Genomic DNA, 25,267 nt, shown 5'->3' with positions numbered 1-25,267 from the left:
TGTGCAAGCTGGTGGAGGAGGGATCCCCGAAGCCACCCAAGACCCTACCAGGTGGGGCTTGTGATCTGAGGGGCATGGGGAAAGGGCCACGAGGCCGGGACCATCCACAGCCGAGTCTGACACCTGGCACCCACAGATGGCGATACAATCACTAGCCTGTAAAGCGAGGCACTTGCCTACCGTGTGGCGTAGGAATGAGGACCAGAGATTTGCGGCGAGAGGCGGAGACAGACTCACGCTCTTGGTGACACCATGTACTCCACCACACTACCCAGAAACTGCAATTGCAACGCCTGCTCTATCCACATACATGGTCTGCCACGCAGGAAAGTCTAGGCTTCCCGCCACTCTGGCCTCAGCAGGGTCGGCCACCCATAGCCTCCATGCCACACCGGGCACCACAGCACTTTGTAAACAAAGCTTCTGGAATGCAGCCCCCACCAAGCATTTATATATAAGCCCGTTTCTGCGATCTGCCCACCAAATTCAGTAAATGCCAGATGTCCCACATCCTCCAAAGCTGAAAATATGGACTACCTAGCTCCCCGGCAGCCCCCGGCCCTGCCTGGCCTCCCAGCACCAGGCTCTGTCCCCAGTGTGGACGGCCCAGACGTGTGACCCAGTGCAGGCATCTGAACCTTCCCTCTTACTGCCTGGGACACGGCACATACACACCCCTCCACCTGGTCTCTCCAGGGCCGTACAAGATATCTGGGTCAGGAGAGGCCGGGGTGAAGAGGAAATCAGGAGGCCCTTCTCAGCACAGTTGAAGGGAGAGAGCGGCGAGGTTTATTCCAAACTTCGGAGCCATGCCACTCTATCCCCTCCACGGCTCTGCTCTGATGTCCATCCTGCCTGGAGACCTGAGGCACCCTGGACTCCCACAGCCTCCAGGCTTCTACTCAAAAGTGCTGACAAAGCTCCCCTGGAGGACAGCCTGCGGAAGGGACTCCCCAGCACAAAACTTAGCAGAAAGAAGTTGTAAGAGAGCTTTTCTAAGAGTACTGCCAGAGATGCAGAGTGGCAATTTTTCCAAGTTTTTTCTTTAATCAAAACAGGTTGATCCAACTGAGAAAATCATGCCTATAACTAGGCATCAGCACCAGGGAGGGCGTGGTCTGGAAGCCTAGTTTCATGGTCCAGGCAGGGGGTTGGCCCAAGGCCAGGAAGGAGCCCAGGAGCGAGAGCAGGAATGAGGTCCGCCTCACTGGCTCACCGGCAGACAAGGGCAGGATACCAGACAGCAGTGCACACTGGGGACTGACGGCTGCCACACCTACCCAGGCCACACTCATGCAAACACGTGCCTGCCTGAGCAGAGTTTTCCTCTCCAAGACTCCATCACATTCTCCTCAAATCTTAACACAGGGATCTCAGGACTCTTTCCAACTCAGAGAGGACAGGTTACAAAGAACTTCAGAGGTACGTATTTTTGAGTCTCATTTTTTCATCTTTATTTTTTTGTGTGTGTGAGACAAAGACAGAGCATTTCAGGGAGGGCAGAGATATTGAGAGAGAGAGAATCCCTAGGAGGCTCTGCACTGACAGGAGACAGCCCGATGCAGTGCTCAAACCCAGGAACCGTGAGATCATGACCTGAGCCGAAACCGGGAGTCAGACACATAATAGACTGAGCCACCTAGATTTCTGACAAGTTGGTCCAATCTGGAAGAGCTGGAAGCCAAGCTTGCCTACAGGTGCAGGGAGGCACGGAGAGAGGGGCTGTGAGCCCATGGCAGCACCCCACCAAATTCATCTGTAAGGGCAGTCTCCCCACTATACCAGGTGTAGACACCTGGGCATTTCCGTCAGCTGTCTGGGTACCATCCCGAAGCGGCTGGTAACTCATGAGATATCGCTGAGCGCCTGCACGGTGCCAGGCCAGGCCCGAGGTAAGGAGGACAGGCCCCAGCCGCAGAGAGCCTCCACGGAAATACAGTAATGTCCAGGGTGAGTGAAGGACCACAGGCAGAAGACACGGGGGAAAGGCAGCAGCAGACAGGCTGGCGGGAAGGAGGGCTCCTCAGGGAAGCTTCGGGGCCTAGTAAGGCCAGAGCTCAAGGTGTTGAGAGGACAACAGAAGCAGAGAAGCCAGCAGTGACAGCTTTGTTGTTACTGCCATCAAGCTTCTCCTTGATAGATTCATTGTTTGCCCCAATGTGTCATTTTGCCAACCCAAAGCTAGAGACCCAGACAGAGCATGAATTTCTCTCCATTTCAAATCCCTACAACCCCATGGGCACAGGCTTTGTTTCAGGAAGGAAAGGCCTCTACCTGTTTCTCTCACTGTCCCAAGCACGCGGGGGTGACGGGTTGTCTGTACTACAAAAGGCAACCAGGCAACTTTGTAGAATCCAAAGATGATTCCACTCCCCACTCTGCATGTCTAGATATCTCCGGGAATGATAGTCACACCAGGAAACGTCCCTGCCTGTTTCCTGTAGCTCACTCTTTGTCCAACCCCAGCGTAGGCAAATTCCAGACCTGGTGTGCGGTGCCCCTAGGACGCCCCAAATATCTGCTCTGTGTGAACACAGTTCAGCGTGGCTCACTGTGACCCAGTGGTGCAGTTCTGCACTTGGCTCAACACTGAGTCCGATCTGAGCAGCATCTGGAATTACAAGGGACAGGTTAGAATTATAGACCAGAAATTCCATATCAGCTGATGGCTTCCCTTCTATGCACAACAGAGGCAGACATCTCTTGGGTCCGAATAAGAGACACTGCTCAAACTGGGAAATTCACATCTACAGGGAGGTCTGCAGAATGTATACAGGTACCTCACTGGAGAAACATGTAACACCACCCCGCTACACCTGAGTCTCTTGCAAGGGGCGTGGAATAGAGCAGAAGAGCTCCGGGTGTCTCAGGACAGAGGATGCAAAGTGCCACCAAAGGCTGATGTGTGCAGTCAACCATGCTGAGCTGGATGGCAGAGGAGGCTCGCCCACTGTCCTCAGTGAGTGCTCTCTCCCGGACTCACAGGAAGTGACTACACAGAGGGCCAGGTCGTCAATGCCTGAAGGACAGCAAAGCACCTGCTGGCTGAAGCCTCGCCCGCACACTGAAGGACAGCCTCAGGTCTGGTTCTGGCACCAGCTGGCTGAAGTCTCGCCTACGCCGTGAAGGAGAGTCTCTGATCTGGTTCTGGTCTACACACTGGCCCATATTAGGCTCGTGGTGAACTGGGGGCAGCAGTGACACCAACACCCACACTCAAGATGCTTCTGGGCTTCCGTCCTCCACCCAGAGCCCCCCCCCCACCCCCCAGTAAGGCCTTCTGCCACATTGCCCACACCCCGGCACACATGAGAATCCTAAAAGAGCTTCTAAAACGCAGGAACACCTCATGAGAAAGGTCAGTCAACAGAGGAGGATCTCACCTTCAGCGCATGGACTCAAAGCTCTTCTGCAAGAAGTCTGAGCCCCTACTTCGCCAACTCTGTGCCCGAAGTGAAACGGCACATGCTGCCAACACTGACCTTGTCCATCCAGTCCTGCCACGTGCCGAACTTCCTGCCATAACCATGAGAGGCTTTTGTTCCTCTTTCAAGCTCTTTTCCTTGAGGGTCTGGTGTTCTTAAACCTCATTCTCTCTCAACTTGTGTATGCTTGAAGGGAAGAAGGGGAAGGGAAGGGAAGGGAAGGGAAAGAACTGGGAATTGTGGGAGGGCGTCGGTGCCTTGTAAGGTGACACGTGAGGTCACCTGGTGGGATCTCTACACCACTAGGCCCCATTCCTCCACACCCCCAGTCCCTGCCTTTGCCAGTCTCCCCTTAGTCTGCCAGGCGCATCTTGTCAGTAGGGCTCAGAGTCAAGTTTACAGGGAAAACAGAAACTAATGTGCTCCGGGCCAGTGAGTCATCCCAAATCCAACAGTAGGTGTACGAAATTTGGAATTTTCTATATTCATATGGTGAAAAGGTTCTCTTTCATCAGGTAGCGGGATTAGGAGAAGCACTTTGCAAGCCTCAGCTCATAGCAGAGGGGGAAAGCAAGTCAACAATCCCACATCCCAGAGACTCTGAGGACGCTAGTCAAAGACAGTGAGGCAAAATGTTTAGACAGCATCTCTTTACTTGAAGTACTACTGGGTTTACATATTCTTACATACTCGAAGGTGACCTAAGAGACTATCAGAATTTATCATCTAAAGCCCCTTTCTACATTTAACACCGGGAATAGTGAAGCAGATCCCAAGCTGTGGTCAAAATATGGCAAGTCAAGAAGCCTTTAGAGCTGTCACAATCAGGGGACCACAAAATGGTACAAAGGCCACTCCACAGGGCTGTCCAGGGGTCACCACGTCCACACATCTGGATGACAATCCCAGAGTATACAGAAAAAGCAAACCGGCCCTGGCCACTGCCCAGTGTCCTTGGGATTTGCGATGGGGGTAGAACCGGCTCCAACACCTGGAACGGCCACAGGGTGCCCACGACTGTCCCAGGGGTTCTCCCAACATCCAGCATGTTTCAAAGCCACGGGAACAGAAACGACGATGAGAGCAATGGTGACTCCACCGGCTCGGGAGTCGGCTCCCAGGGCCTCGACATCCTCACGTGGCTTCTGTGGAAGGTGTGGGCTCAGCAAGTCAGGGAGGAACCTACACTTGTGTCTAAAATACCCACACGACAGACTTCACCCTCTTTTGGGAATGATTTCCTGGCTCTGCCTCAGCCAAGAACAGCTTCATTTTCCTGAAAGATATTGGGGCCAAGGAAGTCGAGCACCGCAGGTGACCAAACAGATCAGAGGGATGGTCCCTCACAGTAGGGACGGGAAGGTCCAATCGGAAGCCGGTGAAGCCTAAAGAAAACTCTGAGCACAGTTTCAAGGTTCCTTTTACCTACACTTCCTGACTAGGAAACACCACCGGGAGAAGTGGCAGTGTAAGGCCATGCCGAGTCAGGTGCAGGGCCCGCTCTCCCACGGGACAATCCCTCGGCTCTCCTATTTGGGGCCTCTCATGAAAATATGGGACTTAGAAAACAGCTCCCCAGTATATCCCACGCGCAGTGACAGAGCAGGAAAAGTAGAGTCGTGGAGGGGAGTTTAAGGTCAAAAGTATTCCAAGACATGGTGTGTGGCAGGAACGCCCACTAGCAGAGAGCATAGGTGACCAAGTCCCCTGATGAAATCTCTGCTCTTGAAGACAAGATGCTAGAATCATCAATACAGGAACTGTTTGTGATGGGAGATTCTAAGCCACCACGTACCTACGCGAACACATGTATAGAAGCACAGGGTCACGTGTTGTGGGAACATCAGCTCCCAAGACAGACCAAATCGTGCCAGTGTGGGTTCACAGGAAAGCTGTGTCCCCCTGGTCTGTGTCTCTGCCTTTCAAAAGACCAATTTCACACTAGCATTAAGATAGTCTCTTCCTTGGTGTGCTCATGGTGCCCAGAAACTTTCACGGTCTTGGCCCCCATCTCTGCTCCTTTCCACTTATATCATTCAGAAAGGTGTGGTCAATGAGGAGTGAAGCCCACACAGGGGATTGTAAGAAACACAGACAACCCAAATGAAAACAAGAGGAAAATCACCTTTGGGGAAAAGGGAGACAGAAGGACACTGGTGACTCATAGCACAAAATAGGGTCAGTTTCCCATGGATCTCATCAGCACCCCCTCTTCCTTGGGAATGGGCATGGTGTGGCCTTCCTAAGATTCCACATCTGAAAGAGCAGGGCCCCGGGTTGGGGATGCCTGGGAGAACGGCTCTCAGAGGCCACCAACAAGCTCTCTGGCCACAGTGTGACAGCTCTAAGCTTGAGGGGCTGGGCAGCTGGGCCACCAAGTGCACACCCACAGCCCCGTGGGTTTAAAAATTAACATGAATAAAAAAGAAAATAAGATGTTGGAGACCAAGACAACCTTAGCCCTCTATTTTTGCAATGTGACGATGCCTTACTCACTGCTTTAATTACAAGTGAAATTTTTTTTTGTTTTTGTTAACTTTATTTTGAGACAGAGCACATGCATGAGTGGGGGAGGGAAGAGAGAGAATCCCAAGCAGGGTCTGTGCTGTCAGCCCAGGGCTCGATGCGGGCCTCAAACCCACAAACCATGAGATCGTGACCTGAGCCGAGGACAAGAGTCAGACGCTCAACCAACTGAGCCACCCAGGCTACCTTAATTAAACAATTTTCAATTAATGGACATTATTTTATTCTCCTGAAAATGTTTACAAATAGCTTTTACTTAATATTCCGAGAGCATCCTGGCCTGAAAACCAGAGCCATGGCCCTGAAGCACGGAGGCCAGGCTGTGGGCCTCCCCTCAGCACCAGTGGAGAAAGGTTCTGTTCGCCTCCTCTTAGGATGGCTGGCCGGATGCACTGAAAACAATCCAAGCAAGCGGGACGGCAGCCACCGGTTGCGCAGGAGAGGCTGACCTACTCTCTAACTGCTGGATGTGCTCTGGTGTGTGTGCCCCGAAACCCTGTAGGCAGCCACCATGCCCATGGCTCACAGCGGACGGAGGCCTTGGAGGCGGCACAGTGGGACACAGGCCTCCCTGCACCTGGCCCTCACCACAGCCCAGGCTGGCTGACATCCTGGCGTCCAGGCCTGATGCTGCTTCCTCTCACGTGTGGGCAGGATGGTTTCCTCTTGCATCACTGTCTCCCACGCACGTCCTAGTGCCTTTCCAGAGTGGTTCCTGTCTCACGGGTCCCTGAAAGTGCCTTCTACCAAAGCAGAGAACACACACCCCCACCAGGCCCACGCACGCTCGTGGCTAGGAGAGGTCCAGCACACTCGAGTGAGAAGATCAACCGGCAGTAATCCTGATGCACACCAGAGGTCCTCTTGACCATTTTCCATCTTCTGCTTTCTGCCTGGACAGTCTAGGGCCTGTCGTGTGACCCGAGAGTCCTCTTCCCCGTGGGAGGGTTGGGCCCGTCCTCCCCACCCTGATGCCTCCGCGGTAGGACTAGGCAGAGCAGGCCTTCTCCAGAAACAGGTGGACTGGGGAGGTGGTCCCATCTATGTCCAAATCTCTGGAACCTGTGCATGTGACTTTATTTGGAAAAGCAGGCTTTGTAAGTGCAGCTACGTGGAGGACCTGGAGACCACCCTGGACTCCCTGGGGAGGGGGCTGGGGAGTACACGGAGGAATGTTCTTAAAACAGGAGTCAGGTAAGACCACCGAGAAGGGACAGAGCATGGGGCCCAGCAAGCACCGAAGCCGGGCAGGATGGAGCCTCCCTGCTCCCGCTGAAATCTGCCCATGCACCCGGTGGTGTGGACACAGCGCTGGCCTCAAGTCAGGACGGGGAAAGGTGCCGCAGGAAGACAAGGAGGAGAATCAGAAGAATCCACGCCACTTCTTCCCACCGAGGACTCAAGCGACAGGGGGGTAAGAGAAAGCAGAACGTCAGAGATGTTGAGAAACACCATCAAGTGAAGCCACATCATCAGGAAGGAGGCAACAACCCCTCTTGGGCATGCGCCTGCTGCCCCTCTGCAGAGGCCATGGGGACAGACCCCTCCCGGTACCACGGAGCACCCACCTGGGAGGTGGCAGGACTCGACCAGCAAAAGGCGAGGAGGAAAGTGTGAAGTCACAACTGCATTCAGAACACTCGACGTGACCCACAAGAAAGGACCTTAGGGGCAGCAGTGATGAGTGTACAGTGGCCTCAAGGAGGAGTGTGTAGCGGGAGGAGAGTCAAGGGTATTCGGTGGGACCTGGCGGGTCTGTGGAAAGGCCTGCAAGCCCCGGAACATTCAGTATGGGGGAACACAGCCAAGGATGGCTAACGCGTGTTCTCAGAGAGGCCACACCCCTCGGACATCTGCTTGGTGCTTGGTCTGTTTCTCAACTGACATTTCTTTTTTAAGCATCATTGGATTCACCAAATCAAGTTTTAATAAACCGTGTGCAAACGAATATACCTATGGGGAATTGGTCTCTTTGCAGAAACTCTCAGATGCCTAACACTTACCCAGCTTTGGTGGGGAAAAAAACAATCTTAGATGTAAAACGCAGGGAAGCACTTTGTTGTTCCAAACCTCACACTTAACACTAAGGACTAGGAAGTGCAGAAACTAACGATCAGCCAGCAAAGGTTCTCAACAGGAAGACACAGAATGACCTAAATATGCCCTGACAGAAAGGAGAAGGGAAGTCTTACTCCACAGAAAGAAACTATGTGTCCTTCACAGTTAGTAAACGATCAGCCCTGGCGGCAGAGACAGTACAGGAAGAGGAAATCCCAGCGATTGTCAGCTGTGCGCTCCACACAAGGCCCACGGGTCAGGGCGACCATCCCTTGACCCAATGGCCATAAGCTCTCTGTGGCGTGGAGGGAAGGAACCATCCCAGAGTCGCCTGAGCTATGAGGGATCTTGTGCCACAGCCTCCCGAGGTGGCCTCATGAGGGCTGCTTCGGAATCTGTGTCTTCTCCTGTCTCTGCCCCTCCCATGCTCATGCTCTGTCTCTCTGTCTCTCAATAATAAATAAACATAAAAAACGTAAGGAAAATCTACAAATGGGGAATGAGGTCCACTCTTTAAGCTTGTTCACAAACAAATGTAAAAAGTTGATTTCCGTAAGAACAGTAAGACCTTTATTAGAGTTGCACTACATTATTTCCAGGGTCTCGCGTCTTCCTCCTGGGTGCACACCCAGCACTCTGCCCCGCGGTGGGAGCCCAGTGCTTCCTGATTGGTCTTCTGAGAGTTGTGGTGCCAGGGAGCTCAGGGTGGGCGTGGGGCAGGGGTGGGGGGAGGACTGGCCCAGGTCCCCCCCCCGCCCAGGCTTGCCGCGGCCTCAGCTCCCAGGTTCTGCGGGTCACTCCAGGCAAGCTGCCCAGGCCCCCAGGACTAGGCTCTGATAGAGCCAATGCACTGAGGACACCCACGATGCCTAGCTGTAGTAGGTGGAAGAGCACACTAATATTCAAGCAGATAAGCAGAAGTTAGGAGTCATCATAGATCATTGAAGTCTGAGCGCGCCACAGCCTTGTTACATACGAAGTCGGCCATTCTCCACCATTGTTCACATTCCAGTCAAAGAGCCTCCCGTGGCGCCGTCGCCGAGGGGCTGGGGCAGGTCAGCATGTCACGGACCGACGACCAGCTGCATCTTCTTTGGCTGCATAGAGGACAGAGAGGAAGTGGCCCAGAAGTCTGCAGGGAGAATCTCTGCTGACCCAGCAGCTAAGTCACAAATGTCCTTGGGTCTACACTGTTTTCTCCAAGAAGGTGCCTTCCTAAAGTTTTGTCATCCTCCAGAAATCAAGACTGATTGGAAATTAAAAAACAAAAGTGTATACTAAAGTTACCAGCCCTTTAAAATGACCTCGCTCTGCAATTTTGTTTACAGGTATTTACCCACATTCCTGACAGCCATCGGGCCCCCTGCGCAGAAGGCAGTCCCAGGGGGTAAAGGGAGACAGGGCCACCACACTTGTGCCAGGACCCTGACCGGGCACAAGTCAACAGAGTCCTGGGCTGCCTGGGCCTGCTCCACTGTCTATGTGAAATCACTTCCTGCCATAGAAGAGACTACCTTTTCGCTTTCCAAATAGTCTTTAAGCTGCAGACTGTGCCACACGCTGGGACAGTCCCACAGCACCCTTTCCCTTGCCCTGTTCTCCTCACAAGCATGTGTTCATTCTTATGGCAATCACGACAGTCTTAAGTAGTGGTGTGGGAGTAAATCAGTCCTGGTTTTGTAGAAGGAGAATGCAACGTTTTGTGTCTTTTCAAATAAATAACTGAAACATTCCTCCAGAGCACAGGGCCCTGGATTGCAGTGAGATATCCGGCTACCCCCAAAACACAACTTACAGGCTCTATTCCCAGGCTGCAGCCAACGTGTTATGTCAAAAACATTTCTGAAGACTATCCGTGTCAAATAGCAAAAATGAAAGAAACCAAACTCCTTATCTCTGTGAAACTATTGGTGTCTCAATAGCTAATTGGTTTATTTATTTTCTTATAGTTTTCTTTTTTCATTTTTGAAAGAGACAGAAACAGCAAGAGTGGAGCAGGGGCAGAGAGAGAGGGGGAGAGAGAATCCTAAGCAAACTCCCCACTGTCAGCACTGCGTCCAATGCGAGGCTCAAATTCACCAAGTGTGAGAACATGACCTGTGCCAAAACCAAGACTCAGATGCTTCACTGACTGAGCCACCCAGTTGCCCCTGTTTTACAGTTTGAGAGACAGAGAGAGAGAACGAGTGTGTATGAGGAGAAAGGGGCAGAGAGAAAGGAGGAAGACGACCCAAAGCAGGCTCCACGCAGAAAGCAGCCAACCCACACTTTTTGTTACCTCTGAACTTACAAAAATACACATTTCGGGGAGCACTGGGGTGGGAGAACCAGAAGGCACTACCACAAATATTAGTGTTTTCATTACAGAAAATATAAGGATGTGAAAGAAAACACATCAGCAACATCTAAGGGACAGAATTTTCCCAGCATGGTTCCAGGAGCAAAAGGTCTACTTTCAGTATCAAATTGCATACAGCCAGGTGGCAACTATCCAAGTTAGTGTAAAACACTTTTATACACTTCAAACATAGGGACATTCAAATCAGACCACTGTTAAACAGTTTCTACAAATTTCCATTCCCAGGGAACCAAAAGCCTGAGGGTTCCTACGGAATTGTGAGCAATAACAGAAATAACGGCAATTCACCTGAACTACAACTGACAGCGTGCCGGTCATGATCCTTATTATGAGTTCTGAGAAGGAGACTACATTGAGGCAGACGGAAAGAAACCAACGGACATGTCCGGGGGCTGAAGCGGAAACGGCCTCTACAGGGAGGGGCTCTGTGGGCCCAGTGTGGACTTGAGGCACCCCACTCCAGACCTCGCAGGCTCTCAGGGCATTGAAGAGTGGCCACACGCCTTGCCTAATGTCCGGTGTATCACAGAGCCCACTGACTTCAGCCCTGGCTCAAGGCCCCATCCCGTCGTCCCACCATCCCCAATGTCCCCCCTTGGCCCACCTCCTGCTCCACCCCGCTAGCCTGCAAACCACCTCTTCTGTTGAAAAGAGCTCACTTTTATTTATCAGTTGTCAGATCACTGGGATATGGTTTCAACCTGCCTCCTTCACCCACTTAACTCAGCTCTGGGACACGGTCAACCCACGTGTGACATGATCTGCAGTGGAAAGTCCCAGAGAGATATGCCCGCACCACTCCTCTGGGCCCCCATCCCGGGCATCACAGCGCCTCAGCTGCTTGGTAGCAAATGAAACCCACTGCTGTTACTCGTTGTCAGAATCGAGACCAGTTGAAAATAAGATGTACTGATTAGACTGCAAAGGTCAGAGTCTATTTAAGAGAAACTCAAACACTACAGGGGAAGGAAACACAGGGGCAGCCTAGTGAGTGCGCCAGAGAGGTCACCAGCATGAAGGACAGGTTCTGAATGCTGGTGACCAGGTCCTCACAGGGGCTGCAGTTACACATAATGTGATGCAGCTTCTGTGTTGCAAGTATCTCGTGGATATTTAGATGCAGACACTCCTGAAAGCCATGTGACGGAAGTGCTCCCACTGTTCCGAGTTACAGGTGAGAAAACGGAAGCACAGGAATGCTAATCTGGACTTTCCCCAGAGCCCCAAACCCAACTGTGCAGGAGCCAGGCTCAGACTCAAGTGCTCTGGGGCCACACCCTCACGTGAGCCACAACATATCCTCCCTGCACAACTTCTCAAGGTACACTGGGAATCCATGTGAGACCCTTCAAGATTTCATACGTGCTCTACGTCCTCCAGGACCCACAGTTTCAGAGGAGCCTCAGGTTCAGCGTGGAGGACATAATACTGCTTGGCAGCTATAGACTATATTGAGCAAACAAACAGCTACTGCTTTCAAAACAGGTACAGCTGAAAAGTGTTCAGCAAGGTGACAAGAAACACAATGCTTATTTTTTAAAGTTTTTGGTGTTTTTCAGCTTGTCTGCCCAATTGTCTGAGTCCCAGGGCACCTTGGGAGGGTTTTCAATTCAGTGGCTCCAATTCAGTGGCTGTGGGGAAGCAGAGTGATGAAATGGGAGGTGGGGGGTGTCAACGGCCACGGGAGGTCTCCCGACACGGGGAGGGGTCTGCAGGCAGAGACACCACGGATCTAGAGGAATGAGGCCAGTAAGACCACCCACACGCTGCAAACACGCAGGGGACACCAACCTGGTCATGCAGGCTCGTCGCTGGCGTGGCTGGGGTGGACCTTTTCTTTTCTGGCGAGCAACCAGCGGGTGGATTTTGTGATGCCCTTCTTCTTGGGGGCATTGTTCAGTGAGTCCTCGTTATTGCTAGTGTTGCTGAGGTTGCTCAAGGGGCCATCCTGAGAGGCTGTGGATCTGGGGGACGCACAGGAGAGCATCTTCCACGCGTGCTCGTCGCACGACACACCGCCCCACGTGATTAGAAGCACAATCCCTCAGCTTCTAGGGAGGGCTGCGCCCTGGGAGCTGACACTGTCTCCCTCCCAAGTATATCTGGAGTCCAAGCACCTTGGGTGGAGAACGCTCAGCACCCCTCCCTGGCCGTGACCCGGGAGCACGGAGGACATGCACACCTGAGCCACCCCAGGACGTGGTGCGAGTAACAGAGAGGCTGCTGAAGCTGCCTGGTGGGGGTGGGGGGAAGAGAGCATGGCTCCTGACAACCCCACAGGGCACAGTGCAGCCCAGGAGAGGAGCCCTAGGGAGCATGTCACCCAGGATCCACCGGGAGGAAAAGGCAGGTCTCAGGACTGCTGGTGTGTAGGATCTGAGCAAACGAGGTTGCCCTACAGCCACCAGCATCACAAGACTCTGGTCTTTCCCACCTGCCTTTTGCCCTGCTGGCCACACCCAGGGCACCCAGGCAGGTATCCCAAGAACACCGTGCACGTAAACTCAGTTCATTGGCCTTTCTTTGGAATCGCTGTTCCGACCCTTTCTCCCCCATGGAGAGATCAAAGGGTTCTCAGAGCTGAAAACCAGCCCACAGGCATATCTCCTACGATGCCTGTGCCCCTTACTTTGTGGCGTCCCTGATGTCCTCGTGGCTGGCCTTGGGCAGTGCCCCTTGCTGCAGCCTGTCCAAGCTCAGGGACCTCTGGGAAGAAGGAGCTGATGGTTCCCATCGTGTCCTTGCCACACTATCTTGTGACTCTTCCTCCAAAGGCAGCAACTGTGGGGTGGAGAGGAGAGTGACATCAGTTCACCGTGCACCCAGACAGAGGAGCACACAACCCTGAAATGACAGCCAGCAACTCATTTGAAAAGCTATGAGCTGTGCTTTGTGCAGCGTCCAAAACGACTTCCTAGGATCGGCCTAACGCCAGGGAAAGGGTGGTTTCGCGTCCGGGCAGTGGGCCCACTGAGACCCCCAGCCCATCTGCACCGAGGGGTGTACCCTCCCCAGGACCTCGCACCACCAGGAGCCCGGCCACAGAAGGTAGAGGCGGAGACCCAGACCATGTCACCATACACCACGGCCAGCTGAGAAGGAAGGTGCTTGTTTCCTGACGCCATTCAGGGCAAACCCTGGTGAGCACGGAGCCCTCCCATGCACGATTGTGCAAAGCTCTTTGTTTGGGGGAAATGGAGCGAGCTTGTGGCCTAATCCACTGTCACTTCTGGTAGCGATGCAAGGCTGGAATCTACAGGGACGTGTGTAAAATGACAAGGCACCCAACCCCCTGACCCCACACTCGGGTCTGACTTCTGCTTCTCGGGGACATTTCGGTTGAGGTTACAAACTGACGGACTCATCGGCAGCTTACAGACAGTCTGCTCGACACGGTGGAGACACAGTGTCCCTTGGCTGCCGTCACGACAAATGAACCCCTTCTGACTCCATTTTTCCTTCTGTCACAGGTTGTGGGTCTGTGGCTATGTGGCTGTGGGCCCTGGAAAGGACCGTGGGGCCACGGACCCGCCAGCGTTATGACCCTTGGCAGGTCCTGGTGGTGAGGCAGGGCCGGATCTCATGAGACACACGTGTAGGACTGGCGAGACAGGCACAGCCAACTGGGTTTGTACCAGGACCTCCGAAGCTGCATGGGGCTCGGGACACCCATGGCGGTCAGCACCAAGTGGAGCTGAGCTCAGGGAAGACACAAGCATAACCAACAATTACAGACACCTGCCTCCTCTCCTGATTTCCATGACAATCATCAGACAACAAAAGGCTACCTTAACAGGCTACAAATTATCCACAGAAAACCAAACAGGGTTAGACTTGCTTCACGCAAGTAGATTTCATACCCAGGTGGAAGCAAGGATATGGAGAAAACAAACACCGAAAGGGAACAAGACAGGGAGCCACACTAGCGACCAGGCTATGAGGTGAGCAGAGACGGAGGGTTCCGGGAGCACACCCTCCCCTGTGTCGCAGCGCAGTCCACACACAGGCCCCCGCCCAGCACTGGGTCCTGCCAGACTTGTGCCTATGGGCCATTTCAGTCTCAACCAGAACGGGAGACTCCCGCAAGGCTGGGAAGTGCAATGCCCGTGCTGGCCCTGTCCGCATGGACCTGACTCCCACTGCACATACACCTAGACTTCATCCCCCAAAACCTCCAAAGAGCCCTCCAAGTAGCCATCAGTGAGCTGGGGGAGCAGGCCGTCCTGCCTGGGTGTTCATCACACGACCCTCTGTTCCTTGAGAAAGGCTTGCCACAGAGGAAAAGGCAGCACGAGCCAGCAGAATGCAGGGCGTGCCCTGTGCCCCGTCGCCGATGTGAGCTCCTGATCTCTGAGGACCGTGCACCGATGGGCAGTGTGTGGGCACCCCAAGGGCCATGATTTTTTCGCTGTCCTCACTTACCAGGAGGGCAAGGCAGGAGAAAAAGACGGTGATTAATACACCCCGGTCACAAAACAACCAGTGACCGAACTGGCACTTGAACGCGAGAATTCAACTGAACGGACACACCATCTCTGCAGTGGAGGGGCTCCCCCAGCTGCCGCCCAGCTCTGTATCAGAGGCACGGCCCTGTCAGCACATGGCTGGGAAGGTCTGGGATGGGGGTACGATCCAGGAAGCAAGGCATCCCAGTTATGAGGCGGACTCTCTGGTCGAGGGTTCCGACCCAAGGCACGGCGCTTCCCCTGAGAATGGGCACACCCACATCATTGTCCCCTGGACACAGGAGGTGTCCTGTCCCAGTGAGGGGCACTGTAAATGGGAGAAGGGCGCCCGAGCAAAGGTGGGGTATGTGGCAGAGTGGTTTCTTGGCCAGTGTTTGCCCTGCAAAGTGTCCTCATGCACAGGACCCCGGCTCTCGGGCTCTGGTTGCACATCTGGAAATGGGCTAACCACACAAGCTGTGGCTCGCGGGGATGTCTGTGAGGGCCAGGTAACAGGATCCTAAACCACTGCACACACCAGGTGGCGAACCCGAAGAGCTCATTGAATGCTACTGGCTACGGCTGTCAAAAGCGGTTATCCCGAAATCGAAAGTCTATGGCTCTGCTTCAGTAATTTCTCTTCCTAGAAACTTCTATGTCTCATGGAACTAAGTACGCAGCGCAGCGAGCAAGACACAAACGAGAGACAACGGCGAGCTCTGGTGGCCGTCGCAGGTACCGTGGAAACCGGCCGCCACGCTCGAGTCCCCAGTGGCTCCTGTACTTCCCCGCACACGCCAGCCGCTCGTCCTTACCCAGCTGTGGTGCTCACTGTGAAGAGACGGGCACTCTCCCCCACACCACAGACAAACACGGCTAGGTTGCACTACGAAACCCTTTCGCTTCCTCCGATGCTTCCTTACATCACTAGGCTGACAGAGGCATGCAAAGAAAGGAAGAGAAATCAGATTTACTGCACACTAGGAAGTTAAAATTTCCAAGACAAAACGAGCAAACATATTTTAAAGAGAACAACAGGATGGATATAATTGAGAGAAGATTTAGAAACAACCACGACTGGAAGCAGAACTTTGTGCCACCACACATGTAAACGTGTGTTTACCAGAGACGCTACCAATTATCACTCAGGGACGTAAAACTCCATTACAACATACACAACTCATTAAAACATGGCATCCTGCCGAACAAAGACATCTAACAGGTGCCTATTCTAAACTTTCCTGTAACTGTTCTCCTTGTTGAAAACCAAGTTACACCTTTACAGTATCACCCTAGGGGATGCCGAAGTTCCCGCAACACCTTGTATAACTCCAAACAAACCCACTCTGTTAATGCCCTGCTGGACGTGAATGTGAAATCCTGACCTAGAATTTGAGTGACAACCTCTCACAAATCACTGTGCTGGTTACAGGAGGGTGCCCTGGGCAGGTACGTGATAAAAACGGGCTTAGGGGCAGGTGACAGCTTCACTTGTAGGAGTCCTGAGTTTCAGTGTAGAAGGCAGTACTTGTGCTCAGTAAGCCCATGAGATTTGGAGTCCTGAACACGAGCGTCGGCTCCGCAAAGCGTGCTGTCTGTATCGAGCTTCCGTTCAGCTATGCTCAGTGCCTTATGTCTTTTGAAGAAACACTTCGTTTACAGATTATTACCTAGATCAAACCCGTATCCACCTGTACTATACAGTGATACGCTAACGACAATTTATCACTATTGGGGCAAAACCCCACTATCTACTGACAAATGAAGATGCAGGAGAAACAACACGAGCCAGCCACGACTGACCACAGACGCTCCAGGGCAAAACAGCAAACTGACAAAACACAAACCACAGAACTTTTACCCTGTGTCTCCTTCCAGCTAGCACTGCGTCTCTGCTCCCAACCAGAGTTCAAGTCCTCCAGAAAGCTGCCCCTACTGTGTCTACACAGACTCTGGAACTCTGGCGAGTGGGCTTTAGCGCAAGGGCTCCTGGACCAGACCACCGTGCTCCTCGGCCTCCACCTTGCCTGGCCCCACCCAGCACGACCAGGCCACCGCTCTCCCTTTCCCTGAGCACCTGGCTCACTGAGCTCCTTCCACCTTGTCGTGACCGCTTGGTCTCTGCCAGTTCTGTGTCTCTCTCTCCACTGCCACACTGGGCAGTGCCCAGAGACCCACCCTTGGACTCTGGGGCTATCCACAGGTGCCCACCTAGGGACTTGTCAATCATCTGTCAAACAGAAATAGATTACTAACACACATATCGCCTTACTTCCCTTTCGCTGCTGGTCTCTTCTCACTACACTGTGCACACATAGGGGTGCAGGCCTATCCTCTGACTTTTTATCTATTTATTGCTTTCTTTGTTTTATTTCAAGTGGGGGACGAGCAGAGAGAGGGAGAGAGAGAGAATCCCAAGCAGGCTCTAGGCGCGGTCAGCACAGAGCCCCATGCGGGGCTGCGGGGCTCCGGGGCTCGATCGCACAAACCCAGAGATCGTGACATGAGCAGAAATCAGCAGTCGGACGCTTGACCGACTGAGCCACCCGGCGCCCCTCATCTGGGTTTTTCAGTCATGCTGCACCCTAGCTCTGGGACGATGTCTGCACCAAACTTGTTCCATGACTACAGGTGCTCAAAACTTACACAAATATATAAAAATATACGCAGCCGAAGAGACAAAGGACAAAAGTACTTAGACTCCAAAGGTGAATTCTTTGTTGTTTAAGGATGAATACACGTGTTCATTTAACCTTCATTAGCGTTTCAAACCCTTACTAATTTGCATTGTGCTGTACTTAACACTAGGTCCTATCTTAATCCACATTGCTACTTGATACAAAGAAAGAACAAAAGCTCTCAAAAGTAAATTCTAAGGCAGCAAAAGAAGAATGGGGGAAGCAGCAAGGAGAAAGCAGCCTATCAGTCCTTTAGTTCCAGAAGAGCCTCACAGACAGGAAAAGGCAGGTGACATTGGAGCTGGCAGGTCGGTCCCACGAGAGCCCCCAGAGGATGGAGATCCTTGCCTTGGAAGGCTCATGTCGCAGACGGGCCACACGGCCTTTCCGGCGGCGCTGCAACACCGTGCTGCTGCTGCTGCTGCTGCTGGCATCCGTGGGGCTGTCCGCCAGACGGAACCTGGAAGCTGGGATGCTGCCGACATGCGTCCACCTGAAATACGGAGGGAAACAATCAACAAACACGCACACACACACCGAGGTTGTTATCTAAAGAAAAGGGGACTTTGTCAGCCAGGCCAAAACCCGTCAATTAGGAAAATGAGGTCACAGAAAAAGGTCTCCAATGAAGGCATCCTTGCCCCTGGCTCCAGTGCAAGCCCGCTAGCCGGGTCCTGTGGAGACAGGGTCTCCCGGGCCCAGCAGGTGCAACGCATCCCCGCGGCCCAGACTTCCCCGAGGTGGAGCAGCGCCTGCCCCCAGTCAAGCTGTCATCCAGCGTGTCTGCACCACCTCCTGCCCAACTGACCGGGAAGCACTCCTATACGTCCCTCTGGCCTTCACCTGCCATCGGCCCACGTGTGCCAAGGCCCTCGCTGTGATGCCAGGTGACCCCAGGTTTTCCTCCACCAGCCACTATCGGCCCCAGGGGCATCCGCGGCAGGATCATTGGGAACCACAGCTCGCAGCTCCCGTACACAGGAGGCAAAAGCGTCTCTGGCCTCTGTGCAGTTAGACTAACAGACAAATGTCCCCCTTGGCCACAGAAGTCTCCAGAAAAGTTCCATGGAGCCCCCAGCCCCTAGGGTGGAGTCACTTAATTGGGCTGTCAGCTGCTCCCCTCAGCAAAGGCTCTGGGCACGAAGCGGTCAGCAGCTGTGAAGGAGCACCCGCCAGCCCACGTGCCCGGCCTCAGCCACGGGTTCACCCTCCACACTTGAACCCTGCACGGGAGTCCAGTGGCTCCTTGATCTCTGGAAAAGAAGAGAAGCTGACTTCCGTTTCACAAATCCCAGTGCGGCCTGAGTGGGCCTGCCTTTGGAGCAGGAGCCTGCACCTAAGGGGGCCCAGTCAGCTACTCGAGGCACTGTCACACCAGAATGACTCTCACCTGGTACCTATTTCCTACAAAGAAGCAAGCAAACCTTTTAATACCTTGCTGACAATTACTGTCTGCAGGAAGCAGCTCACAAGCCGGCTGACCCGCTCCCTCACAGGCGACTCACCAATGTCCCAACAGACTTAAAGCGATTACATGTCATTCTCCAGTCTTTTCAAAAAGCTAAGAAACTGGGAGCACTGCGCTAACCCCACCAATGTGAAGGTGACCTTCACAACCATGGCCACGTGTCCACTCCCATGGTGACCCCACTGGTGTTACCGAAGGGACCACAGCTTCCGGGGACGCTGGGTCCGAACCTGGCACGCTGGACCCCTCCTAGCCCCACACCATCACTGCCACACTCGGTGGAGGGAGGCCGCAAATAAACCCACCCAAACACGAACAGAACTTTCCCTAACTTCCACGCCTCCTCCCATGGCTGTGAGCTCTGTCATGCCTCCCGGTCTCCTGAGATTCCAAACCTAACCTCTGCAATGAGGTTTCACTTCTCCCTCTTGCCAACTACGAAGCTACCGGCTCCCTGAGCTACATCCAGTCACTCTGCCCATTCGGCCAAAGGATTCCTCTGGAAGATACACAGCAGGTGCTAACATATGTGTTTGTGAGGTGGTTCATGTTAGGCACGGTGAAGGGCAGTGTCCCCCCCAGCCCCGCCCCATCATCAGTTAGGTGGTACCTGGAAAATGGATCGCATCAGACTACAACACGCTCAGGGTTATTGTGTGTAACTCTGATCCGGTTCGGGTCATAACATAGCACACCCACGGTTCTACATTGGAACCATGAGCTGGTTCAGGTCATACTGGTGACAGAGGGAAGCCGCCCCCAGCCGCATCTCAAACACATCTGTGAACCAGGAAATGTCATACCCGTGGTGAAGCGAAGAGCCTCTCAGTCTTGCCCGCTTTAATTCAGCCCTCAGTGCTTCCATGCTCTGTAGAAGCCGATCCTGCAAAGCAGCAAATGACAACGACACTCACTGCAAGCAAGGTTAACGATTCTTTGCCTCAAGAGTCCGTTCAACACGGAGCACAAACTGGTAGTGGCCAGAGGAGAGGAGAGTAGGGGCGGTGGGCAAAAGAGGTGATGCTGATTAGGAGGCATAAGCATCCAGATATCAAATAAGGCCATCTCGGGGATGAAAAGCACCGTACAGGGAATACGGTCCGTGATACCCTAAGGACTCTGTATGGTGACACACGGTGACCACAGTGATGGTGGTGAGCACAGAGTTACGCGTGCAATTGGTGAAACGGTATGCTGTCTACTTGAAACTGATACAACACTGTAGGTTCATTACACGATGGGGAAATTTAGCAGTTACAAACCCCAAGACCATTGTCTCTAAGAGTCCTCCAGTAAACACCCGGATCACCAAGTGAACGTCCTAAACCCTACTGAACAGTTAGGTCTCAGGCCTAGCAAGGTTACAGAGGAGAAACACCGAGCCACTAACACTTCTTCCTAATTATGTAGAGAGGAGCAGGACTTTCTGGGCGGTGGGGGAATAGCCCTTCTGTGCAATAGGCACGTGCTCCTTCGTGGACCCTCCGCAGCCCAGCCTCACGTCTGCACACGCAGCACCAGGGAGCAAAACCGAAGAGGACCTTCGGTCACACAACAACGCCCTAGGCAGTGCCGTCCCAGGCAGCAGACACCGCCGCACGTGGCTAACTGAGTGCCCAAAGTGGGGCTGGTCCCGACCACAGGGGATGGAACTGTGAGACGGCCCGTGGGTTGCAAGGACTGAATGTGGAAAAACATTGTAGAGTAGCTCCTTCATGTCTATACTATTTACATGATACAGTAACACGTTGCCTGCATCGGGCTACATGAAAACTAACATCACCCGTCTGTTTGACCATTTCGAATGCAGCCGCGAGAATCCTTGGGATGACACCCGTGTCACCTGTTACCTTCCTGCTGGGCAACGCTGCACTCAACGAAAGGTTTGCGTGAACATTTTAGCTTTCGAGCGGACCCCCGAAGGGACTCAGAAATCTGAACCCCATAGGCTGCACAGCTCCAACTCCGCCACATGCGTGCCATTCAGACTTGCCAGCGTGGGGCCCCTCGAAAGCACAGTGGTGGCTCGCCTTGGAGGAAGTGTCAGCCCCAGAGGTCACCTGCTCCTTTCCAGTCTCAAGGGATCACTGAATGATTGAGAGATGGAAATACCTTCTCACGTTGCGTTTCTTGTAACTGTTTTTTCAGATTGCCCACTTCTCCTAACGGAGACTTCTGAGAAAGGTACAGTCCTTTAGTGTTGATTCTTTCAAACGTTCCACATGCTAGAGCACGCCTACGTTTCTCTTTACAATAACGCAGCACCACAGAAAAGTCATGGAGTGGATGGCCATACCAACGAACAGGGTCACATGACCACAGAGTGAAATGCTGTCTGTGAAACTGCAGTAACAGCCTTTCCTCATGCTTTGTCCATGTACAATTTCTTCACGGATCAATGTCTGACTGTAAGTATGACAAGTTCCTAAGTTTACTTGCAGCAGGTACACTGGTTCGTACTAGCTTTTAGGGTCTGTGATGCCTCAGTCACTTGGGAAACCTGACCTAAGTTTCGTACATAGAATTCCAATCTCACATACAACTATTCTACCTAAAGGCTGGCCCCAGTGATCAAGGTAGAACCTCACGTGGGGTATAATAACGCACCTCATAATGGGTTTTACCCAAAACAAGTGTGTCGTGTAATTAGCATTGCTCACTGGTGTCTCCAAGTGCCCATCTTAGGGAAGATTCTGGGCTCATCTACAGGGACACAGGTGTCACCAGAACCGGTAGTATCAGGTCCGCACCCAACTGTCACCACCAGAGCTTCTCTCACAGAGATCCTATGATACTGCTTCCCTCCCGTTACACCTCAAGTGTATCCGTTATGATGGTGTAAGAGTCCAGGCTTAGACTCTTTCCAACCCAGATGAAAAGAGGGAAGGCAGGAGATGGAACAGGAGAAACTCTGTTTTCAGCTGCTTAAATGCTTGACAGAACTGCGCACTCCTACCGGTCCGTCTGGACAAAAGAGGTACAAATTAGCTCCCCAGACAAGAACCAGGCTGAAGGTTCCAGCACAGGGGTGGCCAACGAGGGCCTGCTGACCACATCCAGCCACTGCCGGGTCCTATCAACAAAGGGTTATCGACACACGGCCCCTCCCCTTAGTTATATACTGCCTATGGCTGTTTCTGGGCCCATCTTTGATTAGCATGAAGCTAGCTTACTCCTTACCTCTCAGTTAGTAAAAGCCTAACATACTCTCGGGCCCTCCCCAGACCATACTCCTCTTCTAGACAGTAAGACTCACCTTCCCGCACACATACGTCGGGCAGGGACAGGACACTGGGAACTTAACGCAGACAGTGGGTAACAGCCTGCAGTTTTCCGCGTGAAAGAATCATTTCTACTTTCTACAGTGGCTGTTAGCCTCTCTTCCACGCTGCTCCTCAGGATCACAACGTGAGCGTCTCCTCTGTGAGGACGGGGAGGCACTCAGCCGCTGTCTCTCATGTCCTACCTTATCTTCCACAGCAGCCATTCTCTCCTTAAGATGACGCTGAAGACGCTCATCAGATTCGGAAAGGAGCTGGTCAATAGTGCCCGACAGACATTTATTAGTCTCTTCATTCACTTTTTCTCTCTGCCTTACCTGAAAGAGAAGACGCAGGCTTGAAGCAAAAGTGCGAACATTGGCTCAGACGTGCGAATGACCAGCGGTGCGACCCACACGCACGCCATCCTCGGCTGCCCCTTCCCACGGCACTCTTGGGCGTGCTTGTGCCTCACTGCCAGCACCGACCTCCCGGGACACAGAAACGCAGGAACCTGCTTCCTGGGGTCATCACTTAGCAGGTGCCTTTGTTTCTGGGAAACAAAACACGCATGGGCCTTCACGAATGTCCTCATTATTAGCTCTCAGATGGGCTCAGGAGGCAGATGTACATGCAGGAAAGAGCATATTCTTAAGGGGATCAGCTTATCTACACACGGGAGGAGGAATATTCCGGGGCGGAAACAGAAGCTCGGATCTGGCCTCAGGGAGAAAGAAATGAATCAATTGACAAAACCGAAAGATAAAACAAAATCCACTTTGGGAAAGATTCAGTGGTGAGAAAGACTTTCACCTGTTTTTCGTGAAGTTCCCACATCTCCTGAACGTTTTGTAATGGAACTTGTATTAGAAATTCATAACAAATTACCTCAAGTAATTTCCGAACGTAACCGCAAAGTTCACGGGTCTGTGTTATATACAACTCTCATCAATCGTCTGGTTTAAAAACTTGTTTCTGCCGCATCTCCTGAATTAACCCAAAACAGAAGCGCCGAGGACAGGCCGGCAGGATTCAGGGGCTCCTGCCGGGCGGAGGGCCGTGGGGTACGGACTACACATGTGCCCTGCAGTCGGGGGGCCCAGGGAGGAGGAAGAGCCCACAGGACACACCCGCAGGCTAGGCAATGGACAGTCCCTCCATGCTCGGGCTTCCTCATCTCTAAGCCACACCTGCTGGCACCTCTTTCCTTGGGAGCAGGCAACAGAAAGCACGACCACCACACCTAACACGCAGCAACGGCCATCACTTGGCCACCCCACAAGAAGGGATCAGCACCCAAGTATTTTTCAAGCAAAATAGCTTAAAAATTTCCTTGGAATTGTCTCAGTTATACTAGATTCCTTATCTCAACACCTGTCCTTCCAAACTACCATACAGTGCTAAAGGCAATGAAGTGCTTCTCTAAGTAGGTGAGGTCGAATTCTTGGCCCAAGAGGCTAGTGTCTGGTTGTGCTCGCTTGTGTGTATGTGTCATGGCAGGCTGGGGTCGGCCAACACGAGCCGTCACGCTGGCATCAGAAGCTTCACTCCGCGAGAACTCATGTTTTATTCTCTGACCCTGAGGGCCAAGCACACGAGTTTCTGGTGTAAGTTAAGGGTGAGTGTTTCGAGTTTTCTGGTGAAAACAAAACCTGATGGCCTTGGATGGACGTCCCAAGATGGGGAGGCCGCTGCCTGCTCTGTCTCCTGGGTGTTTCACGTTGACGTCCGACCAGCTACCCAAGGAAAAGTCTCAGGGGATTCAAGGGACAGGGGCCTCCCTTTCGTCAAGTCACGATTATGCTATTCCTCTTCTTAGGAACATCTACCCTGACCTGTGCCTTTACATCTCAACTAGAAATTCAGGATGTGGGGACCAAGGTCAGGCCCATGACCTGATTTCAGGACCTCAGTGTCATGTCCTAAGGAAGGAGGCCCCTCCTCTAGGCTGCCCTACCCCAGGCCAGTACCTCCGCTTTGGCCAAGGGACACCCACGAGGTCCCGCGTCAACCGTGAGTAGCTGCTAATGAGCTGCTGGGCACAGTAGGCTGTGTGGGTGCCTCCACCCCTAAGCGGCACTGCCTCCGGGGCCCCAGCGTCCAGAGAACATTGTCCACATGCTAGGAGTGTTAACTAGCATCCAACTCGCACAAGAGTCCACTGTACCCCTGATGGGATCGAGAAGGGGCCTGGCGTCCACAAGGGGAAAAGTAGGAAACAAGGGACCACTCCATACCCCCACACCCCAAGCCTGTGCCTCATCCTCAACCACTGCCAGGTGCGCGGCTGCTCCGCTCGGACACGTACCCGCTGCAGTTCTTGTTTCTTTTCCTCCAGCTGGGCCTCCATCTGGCGCAGCCTTTCCTCGATGTTGCCACGCCTCTGCTCGGCCTGTGGGCGACAGCGGGGTCAGAAGAGCTGGCGGCCCCACACCACACGCTGTGCCTACGCACGACATGCTGTGAGCGGCCTTCCGCCTGCTCACAGTCCCTACCGGCCTCATGCGTGCCAGTTGGAAGCAGTGGGCTTCCATGCTGGTGACCGGGGGTAGGCAACGGTCTCGTCCCCACCCCGGTTCCCGGATCCTTGGACGGTGCCTCGTCCCCCGGGAGACACCCCTGGCCACTCAGCACGGACAGGAAGAAGCAGCAAGTGGAAAGAGCAAACAGGCGTGCTGCCTTCCTAAGCTGGGAAGTCACTTCCAACAATTTAGCTTCCTCAGCAGCAGAGTGTCCAAAGACAAACGGTCGGGCTACACGGCTGACCAGGGACAGGAGAGAGGACAGGCGAGAAAACAAACGGAGACTTGACATGCAGATCACAAAGGAGGAGAGACTCTGTTGGAGCCTGGGCCTGTGGGTGCCCAATACCGCCTGCCTGAATTGATGGCAGCCTTGAGGGTCAGCATCCCGTGACGACCCCACCCCCTTCCCACTGGGACCCTCACTGCACTGGAACCGGTGACACAGAAGCACCGACAGGCTCCCTGCTACAGGTTCCCTCAGCCCAGGTTCCGGAAGGACGGACTGGCTGCCCAGTCATGTGCT

At 53.3% G+C, this 25,267-nt stretch overlaps 1 protein-coding gene across 1 annotated transcript in view; it reads right to left on the bottom strand.

Moving 5' to 3' along the window:
- Nucleotides 1-12,163: 12,163 nt before the first annotated feature.
- LOC131492402 (liprin-alpha-1-like) overlaps nt 12,164-25,267 on the bottom strand; it is a 42,262-nt gene continuing 29,158 nt past the window's right edge. Inside the window, 7 exon segments of the mRNA XM_058696030.1 lie at nt 12,164-12,332; nt 12,998-13,149; nt 17,765-17,984; nt 19,763-19,842; nt 21,072-21,134; nt 22,426-22,557; nt 24,528-24,611. Of these exon segments, the coding sequence (XP_058552013.1) occupies nt 12,164-12,332; nt 12,998-13,149; nt 17,765-17,984; nt 19,763-19,842; nt 21,072-21,134; nt 22,426-22,557; nt 24,528-24,611 (900 nt within the window).

This window comes from Neofelis nebulosa, chromosome 13 (genome assembly GCF_028018385.1).
Source record: "Neofelis nebulosa isolate mNeoNeb1 chromosome 13, mNeoNeb1.pri, whole genome shotgun sequence".
NCBI lineage: Eukaryota > Metazoa > Chordata > Mammalia > Carnivora > Felidae > Neofelis > Neofelis nebulosa.
This window is presented reverse-complemented; position numbering and strand designations above follow the sequence as displayed.